Source organism: Barbus barbus (genome assembly GCF_936440315.1).
Source record: "Barbus barbus genome assembly, chromosome: 9".
Classification (NCBI taxonomy): Eukaryota; Metazoa; Chordata; class Actinopteri; order Cypriniformes; family Cyprinidae; genus Barbus; species Barbus barbus.
This window is the reverse complement of record NC_136737.1, coordinates 19,839,821-19,854,058: the sequence shown is the minus strand read 5'-3', so window position 1 is coordinate 19,854,058 and position 14,238 is coordinate 19,839,821. Positions and strand designations below refer to the sequence as shown.

At 39.3% G+C, this 14,238-nt stretch overlaps 1 protein-coding gene across 1 annotated transcript in view; it reads right to left on the bottom strand.

Annotated features, from left to right (window-relative positions):
- Positions 1-214: 214 nt before the first annotated feature.
- The window catches only part of pth2rb (parathyroid hormone 2 receptor b), a gene marked incomplete at both ends in the record, with an annotated part of 52,993 nt that continues 38,969 nt past the window's right edge, over positions 215-14,238 (bottom strand). Inside the window, 4 exons of the mRNA XM_079425818.1 lie at positions 215-772; positions 926-967; positions 2,501-2,639; positions 12,982-13,076. Coding sequence (XP_079281944.1) covers positions 215-772; positions 926-967; positions 2,501-2,639; positions 12,982-13,076 — 834 coding nt within the window. The remainder of the gene's footprint in view (positions 773-925; positions 968-2,500; positions 2,640-12,981; positions 13,077-14,238) is intronic.

Below are 14,238 nucleotides of genomic sequence, written 5' to 3'. Positions count from 1 at the left end.
TTCGATAATGCTAACAAATAGCTATTTAGGCACTATTTTAGCAAATTAAGTTCCATTTCGATATACAACGCCCAATTTCTACAATCAAATCAGTTCCCTAAGAATAAAATAGTTTTTTTTTTAAAATTAAAATCCTGTTTTAAGCGTAAATACGTTGGTTTACATAAGTCAAATTGGTTGCAAAAAGCAATTCGCGTTTAACAAAGTCTACGTTTTAAAGTACTTCCTCGTCCTCTTGATCCAAACTCTTGTACCTCACTGATAAAGAATCCTTCAGCGATATTTTATCAGTGTATTTGGAGATTTCTGTAGTGGTGATGTCATCAGGACCACATCTGACGTCATCAGAATCCGCGTGGGATGAGCTCTGTCTGCTTTCTTCGAAACAGATGCTGAGCGCTTCCTGTCGTACGGCGATGTGGTTGACGCCTTTGAGCGTGATATCGTCAATGTGTTTGGCCTCCTCTTCAATCTCTTCCGGAATGGAAGGCGGTAGGCCTTCGATGTCCGAGTTGCTGAAGACGTATCCAGGGAGGGTGGTGTGTATTTGTGAGCCTTGTGCGAGCGAGCCGATGCTGGGCTGAGTGGTGCAGCAGTACACCCTGCTGGTGAGGGGGGCAGAACTGCGGGTCACTGAGGTCAGCTGGGATTGGACGCTGGTGCCGCTGCTGTTCAGGACCGTCCCATAGCGGTAGTTAGCCAAAACAACAGGACCTTTCCAGTCAAACGCAAGAGTCCAGCGGAGCCAGGTCTTCCGGATTTCTGTCTGGACCTGGGAGAGAACAATAGCGAGCAAAATTAATGTTGTTCGCTGACTTTCTGCAAAACCTTTGAAAGGCTAAGAGAAAAGGAATAATCACTTTGAATACGAACTTCGCTGAAGTGGCAGTATTTGAAATATGAATGTTGTTCCACCCACACTTACCTCTCCATTGCAGAAGCAGTAGATAATGGACACAAAAAATCCCTGAAAGAGAGCGATAAACACCGGTGAGAAGGACAAGTGAACAGAAAACCTCAACAACACGCACAATATAATATCATGAGTTTCTTGCCAAACTTTATTAATTATTTATTATTGATGTTTTTAAAAAAACTTTTTGATTTCTCATTAAAAACTCATTTCTGGTTTCACGGCTTAATGTATTATTAATAGTGCTGTCAAATGATTAATCGCATCCAAAATAAAAGTTTGTTTACATGATATATGTGTGTGTGTACTGTATATAATTATTATGTATATATAAATACAAACACATGCATGTATATATTAATAAGAAATGTGTTATGGTTATATGTTAAATATATTGGTAACACTTTACAATAAGGTGTCATTTATTAACATCAGTTAATGTATTAACTAACATGAACAAACAATGAACAATGCATTTATTACACTATTTATTCATCTTTGTAAATGTTAGTTAATGAAAATACAGTTGTTCATTGTTTATTCATGTTAGTTCACAGTGCATTAACTAATGTTAACAAACACAACGATTATGATTTTAATAATGCATTAGTAAATGCTGAAATTAACATGAACTAAGATTAATAAATGCTGTAGAACTATTGTTCATTCTCAGTTCATGTTTACTAATGTTGTTAACTAATGTTAACTAATGAACCTTATTGTAAAGTGTTACCAATATATTTATAAATATAAAATATAAGAATATAAATATATACATGTGAATACATGTAAATATTTTCAAAATGTGTATGTCTGTGTGTGTTTATATATACATAATAAATATATTAATCGCAATTAATCGTTTGATAGCACTAATTATTAAATATATTTTTTATTAAAAAAAAACTAACAAAAGAGGAAATACACACACACACGTATTAGTATTATAGTAATATTAGCAGTATTTATACTTATGTAAGTATGAATATAATTTTTTTTGGCTTTTATTTCAAAGGAAATACACAAAAACAGAAAAAAACTTCAGATGGATCTCATTAATAAATTTTAATTTAACCTATTTTATTTATTTATTTTATTTTGCTGCACCTCACCACCAACTATTTAATTAATTCAAAATGTTTTACTTTAATTTCACAGGAAAGACAGAGAAAGAAAGAAAAAGGCATTTGATGCATCTCAGCATCAACTTGTTTTTTTTAGTAATTTAACTTTTATTTCACAGGAAAGACAGAAAAGCGAAGAAAAGCGTCTGAAAAAGAAAAGAAAAAGGCTTCGGATGGACCTCAGCACTAACTTTTAATTTTAGTTTAGTTTATCTATTCAATTATTTTGTGAATTGCTTTTTATTATCTTGCTTAATTGATTCCCTGCATGCTGTTATTTGTTTCCCACCGTCTATAGATAAGCTGCAAAATGCTTTCTGAAATATGAAAGCGCAATTATTTATTATGCCAGCAGAGCAAATTAAACTGAAATGCAAAGGGACACATCATTATACTCAGTGTTATCATGTCACATTAGTGAGTATTGAGAGGTGAAACAGTATCTGATTAGTCAGGAAGTCACCTGGAATGAGTTGAAGAACAGTTCACAGTACATGCGCAGCTCCCAGCCCAGACCTGTGAACGTGTGCGGCATTCCCACAAACACGATGTAGTGCACGCCGAAAACCAGAACCAGAACCAAAGTGGACTTAGCCAGCTTCCTGTACACAGACACAGGCACATTTTCTGTTTAGAAATATTTGAATATTATAATCACACTTTATTCAATCCACAATTATTAAATCCACATAAATATAAAGAAATAATAAACATGAAACCTTAAAATTGTAAGGTTTGTTGAGAATCAAACAATCAGAAATTATTTTCAACCTGACAACCTCCTAAAAACACCAAGAAAAAAAACATTTAGAACCCCATAGTGACCACTCAGAACACTAGCAATGTCTTAGTTCACTCTAGAAACCAAGCAAAACGCCAAAGTAACCTATAAAAACCACCAGAACACCATAATGACCACTCGGAACAGTAAAAAACACTCAAATTTACTCAGATCAGCCTAAAAACCACCCAAAACACCCTAAACACAACCCAGAACACCTCAAAGAACTCAGAACACTACAGAAGACATGTAGAATGCCCTAATAACCAACAGAGCACCATAGTTCCCACTCAGAACACCCTAAGAACCACCAGAACACTATATCAACCACCCAAAACACCCTAAACACAACCCAGAACCCCCCAAAGAACTCGGAAAACAACACAGAAGACATGTAGAATGCCCTAATAACCAACAGAGCACCATAGTTACCACTCAGAACACCCTAAGAACCACCAGAACACAACATCAACCACCCTAAACACAACCCAGAACACCCCAAAGAACTGGGAACAACACAGAAGACATGTAGAATGCCCTAATAACCAACAGAGCACCATAGTTACCACTCAGAACACCCTAAGAACCACCAGAACACTATATCAACCACCCAAAACACCCTAAACGCAACCCAGAACACCCCAAAGAACTCGGAACACTACAGAAGTCATGTAGAATGCCGTAATAACCAACAGAGCACCATAGTTACCACTCAGAACACCCTAAGAACCACCAGAACACAACATCAACCACCCTAAACACAACCCAGAACACCCCAAAGAACTCGGAACACTACAGAAGTCATGTAGAATGCCCTAATAACCAACAGAGCACCATAGTTACCACTCAGAACACCCTAAGAACCACCAGAACACAACATCAACCACCCTAAACACAACCCAGAACCCCCCAAAGAACTCGGAACACTACAGAAGTCATGTAGAATGCCCTAATAACCAACAGAGCACCATAGTTACCACTCAGAACACCCTAAGAACCACCAGAACACAACATCAACCACCCTAAACACAACCCAGAACCCCCCAAAGAACTCGGAACACTACAGAAGTCATGTAGAATGCCCTAATAACCAACAGAGCACCATAGTTACCACTCAGAACACCCTAAGAACCATCAGAACACAACATCAACCACCCTAAACACAACCCAGAACACCCCAAAGAACTCGGAACACTACAGAAGTCATGTAGAATGCCCTACTAACCAACAGAGCACCATAGTTACCACTCAGAACACCCTAAGAACCACCAGAACACTATATCAACCACCCAAAACACCCTAAACGCAACCCAGAACACCCCAAAGAACTCGGAACACTACAGAAGTCATGTAGAATGCCGTAATAACCAACAGAGCACCATAGTTACCACTCAGAACACCCTAAGAACCACCAGAACACAACATCAACCACCCTAAACACAACCCAGAACACCCCAAAGAACTCGGAACACTACAGAAGTCATGTAGAATGCCCTAATAACCAACAGAGCACCATAGTTACCACTCAGAACACCCTAAGAACCACCAGAACACAACATCAACCACCCTAAACACAACCCAGAACCCCCCAAAGAACTCGGAACACTACAGAAGTCATGTAGAATGCCCTAATAACCAACAGAGCACCATAGTTACCACTCAGAACACCCTAAGAACCACCAGAACACAACATCAACCACCCTAAACACAACCCAGAACCCCCCAAAGAACTCGGAACACTACAGAAGTCATGTAGAATGCCCTAATAACCAACAGAGCACCATAGTTACCACTCAGAACACCCTAAGAACCATCAGAACACAACATCAACCACCCTAAACACAACCCAGAACACCCCAAAGAACTCGGAACACTACAGAAGTCATGTAGAATGCCCTAATAACCAACAGAGCACCATAGTTACCACTCAGAACACCCTAAGAACCACCAGAACACAACATCAACCACCCTAAACACAACCCAGAACCCCCCAAAGAACTCGGAACACTACAGAAGTCATGTAGAATGCCCTAATAACCACTGAAAACACCACACCAACCACTCAGAACACCTTAAAAACAACCAATACACCATATAAACACCTAAGAACCACCAGAACACTACAACCATGCAGAACACAATAAAAACCACCAAAACACCATAGTAACCACCCAGAACACCCTAAAAACACCCAAAACACCATAGTAACTACTCAGAACACTAAAGAACCCACCAAAACACCATAGTATTGACTCAGAACAGCATAACAATGACCAGAACACAATATAAACCACTCAGAACACCATAAAACCCACCAGAATACATTAAAAACCTGCCAAAACATCATATCAACCACTCAGAACACCCTAAAAAACACCAGGGGCCTCATTTATAAAGCGTACTTACGCACAGATTTGATCTTAAGAGTGTGCGTATGCTTAAATCCACTTCAGCGCCCATATTTATAAAAACTGTCTTTGACTTGGAAAAGTGCTTAGCGTCACATCAGGGTCTGAGCAGACGTACGCACTTTTTGTTGTTGGAGTACTGCAGGTTTTTGAAAATGTAAGCTGTACTTGCAGCTCGCTGTTCTATTGTGATGATTGGTGTTATTTTATATGTTAATGACATTAATTAGGAGTCGTTTACAAGGCAGAGAGCTGAAACCATTCAGTTGCACGCAAGTTAAAGATCGTTTGCAATTCATAGATTTCACATCTGAGAGAGAGGCGTACATGCGATTTCTGTTCGTACATTCATTCTATGAATCGCACGTATGCATATCTGAAAAATGACCATAAGATCAAATTTAGGATGGTTTCTGCGCAACATTTTATAAATGAGGGCCCATAACACACTAGCATCCACCCACAAACAATGTAGAGGGCGCCAAAACCAAAACACATTTTCCCATTATTATTTTCAACCTTAAAAACAGTAAGGTTTTGGTACCATTGTAAATGGATGACATTACTACGGTACTTTGAAATACATGTTACTCCAAGGTAGTACTCCAAAATTATCATGACATTACTGTGAGTAACAGTGAGTAAAGCGATATAAACATCCTCCGCTTCAGCTCTGAAAGACTGAAATTGAATTGAGAACGAGACACAGAGTGAGAGTCATTGTCTCTCTAAAGGCTGATTATTACATTACAGGCCAGAAAATGAGAAAGAGTTTTGAGTCGGTGGCCTTTCTGCTGTTTTCACATCCTCAGATAAAGCATCACAGAAGCAGAGGAGCCCTGCGCTGAGCACAAATCACGTGGAAATTGCTTAATTACTTCAAGTTCAGAGCATAGGTCCGACTCTCATTAAGAGTAAAATACGCCTGTGTCCGTTCATCCATAACGTCTTTAATGGCGTTCATTGCCTAGATTCAATTTCACTGGAGGTTATCAAACCCCTGTAGGTTTAAAACACTCTCAGCTGTAATATTTTCAAGTTATTAAGATATAATAAATATCTATTAATCGCCAAAATGTCCCCAAAAATTCTACATCATTGTTATCAGTATTTGTTTTTCCTACACTAAATGTCTTTTTAGAGGGTGATAGAGCTGGTTGCTGATGAAAATTATTCATATTTTTGTATGAGGCAGGCTATAACCTGGCCAAGACATGGAGGAGAGGTTGAGAGCCCAGGTTGAAAGGGGGGCCCAGAACGATGTTCTCTGTGGGGCCCGACCACCCCCCCCACTGAACGTTATTTTCATCATCACGTTAATTTTGACAGCCCTATATTGAGGCACTTTTTTTGTTCTCTTGTGATTAACAGAATATAATTACGGAAACCCAGTAGTGCACAACACAATGAAATCTCAACAACACAACAGTAACAAGCTGAAACACAATGAAATTAGCACAACAGAATGAAAACAAGCCACAACACAAAGGAAACAAGCCACAACCAGGGATGGGTGATATCTTATCGTTTGAGATATACCGGTAAAAATTCTCCCCACGATAAGAATTAGTCTTCCTGCGATAATAACGATAAAGTCTAGTTGTTGACATATAGCCCCTTTTAAACCAACCCATGAATGCGCAATTTTATCAGATAATGCAATCCAGCCATACTAATCATCAACAACAAGTGCGTTCGAAAAACCGAATTAGCCAGATCATGACTAGCACAATTATATCATCTTGGATGTGTCATTCGATCTCAGATGTAATAAGCGACGCACGAAGAACGGGCCCCAGGGCTGTACATTGTGACAAAAAATCAGTCTGTGCAATGAATAAAAGTACTACAGTAGTACATGTGCAATACAGTTTTGCATGTGTATGAGCTTGTTTAATTCAACCAGTCAGATTACGACTTCGACATTCCTGAAGTGTTTCCAGAAAAGTGTGCCATATGCATCAGACCTTTAGCCAACGTTCCGTGGGCGTGACGTCTGAGGCTGAGACTAGGGATTTCCAGGAGCGTTGTCAGTGCTATAACTTCTGCTATGAATATGTGGAGTTTCTGTGCAAGGGCGCCCTCCGGCTTCCAGTATGAAATAGTAATTACATTACGTGTGTTACACAGTAATGCTCACAACACCAGGGCAAAAATAGGAAAGATAACACTTTTCTCTAAAGAAACAGGATTTTTTTTTGTCTTAGAGGATGCATAAGATTCCCTGAATTATCGCCATTGATATCGTTATCGCAAAAAATACCAGAAATTATTGATATATTTTTAAGCCTATCCCTAGCCACAACACAATGGAAACAAGCCGCAACACAATGAAATTAGCAGAACACAGAAATAAGCCACAACACAAAGAAATCTCTACAACACAAAGGAAACAAGCCGCAACACAACAAAATTTTCACAACGGAAACAAGCCGCAACACAACAAAATTAGCACAACACAATGGAAATAAGGCACGACACAACGAAATTGTGAAAGTGAAAGTGACGTGATATACGGCCAAGTATGGTGACCCATACTCAGAATTTGTGCTCTGCATTTAACCCATCCAACGTGCACACACACACAGCAGTGAACACACACACACAGCAGTGAACACACACCCGGAGCAGTGGGCAGCCATTTATGCTGCGGCGTCCAGGAAGCAGTTAGGGATTCGGTGCCTTGCTCAAGGGCAACTAAGTCGGTGTCGCATTGAGTGTGGAGAGGGCGCTGTACGTTCACTCCCCCCACCTACAATCCCTGCCGAACCTGAGACTCGAACTCGCAAGCTTTAGATTACGAGTCCAACTCTCTAACCATTAGGCCACAACTTCCCCATAATTAGTACAATACAACAGAAACAAGCCAAAACACAATAAATCTCCACAACATAAAAGGAAAAAGCAGCAACACAACCAAATTTCCACAACAACGGAAACAAGGCACAACACAACAAAACTAGCACAACACCATGGAAACACAACAAAATTAGTAAACACAACAGAAACAAGCCACAACACAATTAACTCTCCACAACACAAAGGAAAGAAGCTGCAACACAACGAAATTTTCACAACAACGGAAACAAGCCGTAACACAAAAAAATTAGCACAACGCAACAGAAACAAGGCGCAACACAACAAAATTAGCACAACAACGGAAACAAGCCGTAACACAACAAAATTAGCACAACGCAACAGAAACAAGGCGCAACACAACAAAATTAGCACAACAATGGAAACAAGCCGCAACACAACAAAATTAGCACAACGCAATGGAAACAAGGCACAACACAACGAAATTAGCACAACACAACAGAAACAAGGCGTAACACAACGAAATTTCCACAACAACGGAAACAAGGCGCAACACAACAAAATTAGCACAACAATGGAAACAAGCCGCAACACAACAAAATTAGCACAACGCAACAGAAACAAGGCGCAACACAACGAAATTTCCACAACAACGGAAACAAGCCACAACACAACAAAATTAGCACAACAATGGAAACAAGCCGCAACACAACAAAATTAGCACAACACAACGGAAACAAGCCGCAACACAACAAAATTAGCACAACACAACAGAAACAAGGCCCAACACAACAAAATTAGCACAACAGAAACAAGCCGCAACACAATGAAATTAGCACAACGCAATGAAAACAAGGCACAACACAATGAAATTAGCACAACACAACAGAAACAAGGCCCAACACAACAAAATTAGCACAACAATGGAAACAAGCCGCAACTCAACAAAATTAGCACAACAATGGAAACAAGCCGCAACAGAACGAAATTTCCACAACAACGGAAACAAGCCGCAACTCAACAAAATTAGCACAACAATGGAAACAAGCCGCAACAGAACGAAATTTCCACAACAACAGAAACAAGGCCCAACACAACAAAATTAGCACAACAATGGAAACAAGCCGCAACACAACAAAATTAGCACAACACAACAGAAACAAGGCCCAACACAACAAAATTAGCACAACAATGGAAACAAGCCGCAACTCAACAAAATTAGCACAAAACAACAGAAACAAGGCCCAACACAACAAAATTAGCACAACACAACAGAAACAAGCCGCAACACAACGAAATTAGCACAACGCAATGGAAACAAGGCACAACACAACGAAATTAGCACAACACAACAGAAACAAGGCCCAACACAACAAAATTAGCACAACAATGGAAACAAGCCGCAACACAACAAAATTAGCACAACACAACGGAAACAAGCTGCAACACAACAAAATTAGCACAACAATGGAAACAAGTCGCAACACAACAAAATTAGCACAACACAACGGAAACAAGGCCAACACAACAAAATTAGCACAACAGAAACAAGGCGCAACACAACGAAATTTCCACAACAACGGAAACAAGCCGCAACACAACAAAATTAGCACAACAATGGAAACAAGCCGCAACACAACAAAATTAGCACAACACAAAAGAAACAAGGCACAACACAACGAAATTAGCACAACACAACAGAAACAAGCCGCAACACAACGAAATTAGCACAACGCAATGGAAACAAGACACAACACAACAGAGACAAGGCCCAACACAACAAAATTAGCACAACAATGGAAACAAGCCGCAACTCAACAAAATTAGCACAACACAACAGAAACAAGGCGTAACATAACGAAATTTCCACAACAACGGAAACAAGGCACAACACAACGAAATTAGCACAACACAACAGAAACAAGGCCCAACACAACAAAATTAGCACAACAATGGAAACAAGCCGCAACTCAACAAAATTAGCACAACAATGGAAACAAGCCGCAACACAACGAAATTTCCACAACAACGGAAACAAGCCGCAACTCAACAAAATTAGCACAACAATGGAAAGAAGCCGCAACACAACAAAATTTCCACAAAACAACAGAAACAAGGCGCAACACAACAAAATTTCCACAACAACGGAAACAAGCCGCAACACAAGAAAATTAGCACAACAATGGAAACAAGCCGCAACACAACGAAATTTCCACAACAACGGAAACAAGCTGCAACACAACAAAATTAGCACAACACAACAGACACAAGGCCCAACACAACGAAATTTCCACAACAACGGAAACAAGCCGCAACAACAAAATTAGCACAACACAACAGAAACAAGGCGCAACACAACGAAATTTCCACAACAACGGAAACAAGCCGCAACACAACAAAATTAGCACAACACAACAGAAACAAGGCGCAACACAACAAAATTAGCACAACACAACAGAAACAAGCCGCAACACAACGAAATTAGAACAACGCAATGGAACCAAGGCACAACACAACGAAATTAGCACAACACAACAGAGACAAGGCGCAACACAACGAAATTTCCACAACAACGGAAACAAGCCGCAACACAACGAAATTTCCACAGCAACGGAAACAAGCAGCAAAACAACAAAATTAGCACAACAATTGAAACAAGCTGCAACACAACAAAATTAGCACAACACAACGGAAACAAGGCGCAACACAACGAAATTAGCACAACAATGGAAACAAGGCGCAACACAACAAAATTATCACAACACAACAGAAACAAGGCACAACACAACGAAATTTCCACAACAACGGAAACAAGCCGCAACAACAAAATTAGCACAACAATGGAAACAAGCCGCAACACAACAAAATTAGCACAAAACATCAGAAACAAGGCGCAATACAACGAAATTTCCACAACAACGGAAACAAGCCGCAACAACAAAATTAGCACAACACAACAGAAACAAGGCGCAACACAACGAAATTAGCACAACAATGGAAACAAGCCACAACACAACAAAATTAGCACAAAACAACAGAAACAAGGCCCAACACAACGAAATTTCCACAACAACGGAAACAAGCCGCAACAACAAAATTAGCACAACAATGGAAACAAGCTGCAACACAACGAAATTTCCACAAAACAACAGAAACAAGGCGCAACACAACGAAATTAGCACAACACAACAGAAACAAGGCCCAACACAACGAAATTAGCACAACAATGTAAACAAGCCGCAACACAACAAAATTAGCACAACACAACAGAAACAAGGCGCAACACAACGAAATTTCCACGACAACGGAAACAAGCCGCAAAACAACTAAATTAGCACAACACAACAGAAACAATCCACAACACAACGAAATTAGCACAAAACAGAAACAAGCTGCAACACAACAAAATTAGCACAACACAACAGAAACAAGCCGCAACACAATGAAATTAGCACAACAATGGAAACAAGCCGCAACACAACGAAACTTCCACAACAACGGAAACAAGCCGCAACACAACAAAATTAGCACAAAACAACAGAAACAAGCCGCATCACAACGAAATTAGCACAACAATGGAAACAAGCCGCAACGCAACAAAATTAGCACAAAACAACAGAAACAAGCCGCAACACAACAAAATTAGCACAACACAACAGAAACAAGGCGCAACACAACGAAATTTCCACGACAACGGAAACAAGCCGCAAAACAACGAAATTAGCACAACAATGGAAACAAGCCGCAACACAACAAAATTAGCACAAAACAACAGAAACAAGCTGCAACACAACGAAATTAGCACAACAATGGAAACAAGCCACAACACAACAAAATTAGCACAACAGAAACAAGGCGCAACACAACAAAATTAGCACAAAACAACAGAAACAAGGCATAACACAACGAAACTTCCACAACAACGGAAACAAGCCGCAACACAACAAAATTAGCACAACACAACAGAAACAAGCCGCAACACAACAAAATTAGCACAACAATGGAAACAAGCCGCAACACAACAAAATTAGCACAACATTGGAAACAAGCCGCAACACAACAAAATTAGCACAAAACAACAGAAACAAGCCGCAACACAACAAAATTAGCACAACACAACAGAAACAAGCCGCAACACAACAAAATTAGCACAACAATGGAAACAAGCCGCAACACAACGAAATTAGCACAACACAACAGAAACAAGCCACAACAACAAAATTAGCACAAAACAACAGAAACAAGCCACAACAACAAAATTAGCACAAAACAACAGAAACAAGCCACAACACAACAAAATTAGCGCAACACAACAGAAACAAGCCGCAACACAACGAAATTAGAACAACAATGGAAACAAGCCGCAACTCAACAAAATTAGCACAAAACAACAGAAACAAGCCGCAACGCAACAAAATTAGCACAAAACAACAGAAACAAGCCGCAACGCAACAAAATTAGCACAACAATGGAAACAAGCCGCAACTCAACAAAATTAGCACAAAACAACAGAAACAAGCCGCAACGCAAAACAAAATTAGCACAAAACAACAGAAACAAGCCGCAACGCAACAAAATTAGCACAACAATGGAAACAAGCCGCAACGCAACAAAATTAGCACAACAATGGAAACAAGCCGCAACACAACAAAATTAGCACAACAATGGAAACAAGCCGCAACACAACAAAATTAGCACAACAATGGAAACAAGCCGCAACACAACAAAATTAGCACAACAATGGAAACAAGCCGCAACACAACAAAATTAGCACAACAATGGAAACAAGCCGCAACACAACAAAATTAGCACAACACAACAGAAACAAGCCACAACACATTTGTCACTGGTGAAAAACAATCTCAAGTACAATATCATAGGAGTATAGATTCTCATATGAGGTCATGTACCAGCGTAACAATAATTTCATGCACTCACCTGCACTGTTTACGTGTGTCGTATCGCCCTGCGTTCGTTTCTCGGATCTTTGTGGCCAGAACTCGTACAATATTTACAAACAGAAAAAAATTCAACTGCAAGAAAGAATAAGGAGGGGGTCATTAAATATTGTTGTTTCATGAGTCATTTGACTAAAGTATCAAATACATTCAATAAAGATGTGTATACACACACACACACACACACACACACACAAACACACACACACACAGTTGTGCTCATAAATTTACATGTCCCTTGCAGAATATGCAAAATGTTAATAATTTTAACAAAATAAGAGGGATCATTAAAATTACATGTTATTATTTAATACTGTCATGAATACACCATTTCACATAACAGAAATTATAAAAATGACCCCGTTCAAAAGTTTACATACCCTTTTAATTTTAATACTGTGTGTCGCTTTCCTGGATGATCCACGGCTGTCTTTCTGTTTTGTGATAGTTGTTCATGAGTACCTTGTTGGTCCTGAGCAGTTCAACTGCCTGCTTTTCTTCAGAAAAATCCTCCAGCTCCTGCACATTCTTTGGTTTCCCAGCATCTTCTGCATATTTGAACCCTTTCCAACAGTAACTGTATGATTTTGAGATCCATCTTTTCACACTGAGGGCAACTGAAGGACTCATGTACAGCTATTACAAAAGGTGGAAATATTTACTGACGCTCAAGAAGGCAACACAATGCATTAAAAGCCAGAGGGTGTAAACTTTTGAACAGGATTATGTGTAAATTTTTCTTATTTTGTTTAAAGATTGTATTTTTCATTTGGTACTGCACATAAGAAGCTACATAAATGTTTCCCAGAAGACAAAATAAGTACAGTTCACCCTGATCATCCAATTCATAAAGTTTACACCCCCCAGCTCTTTTGCATTGTGTTGCCTTCTTGAGCATCAGTAAATGTTTTCAACCTATATAATAATTATTATCCTCCAATTGTCCAATGCAGAAAATGTTGGAGAACCAAAGAATGTGCAGGAGCTGGAGGATTTTTCTGAAGAACAGCAGGCAGTTGAACTGCTCAGGACCAACAAGGGACTCGTGAACAACTATCACAAAACAGAAAGACAGCCGTGGATCATCCAGGAAAAGACACACGGTATTAGGATTCCAGGGTGTGTAAACTTTTGAACAGGGTCATTTTTCATAAATTCAGTTATTATTTTGTCTTGTGGAGAATACATCTGTTATGTAAAATAGCTAATTCAGGACAGTATCAAATAAACAATAACA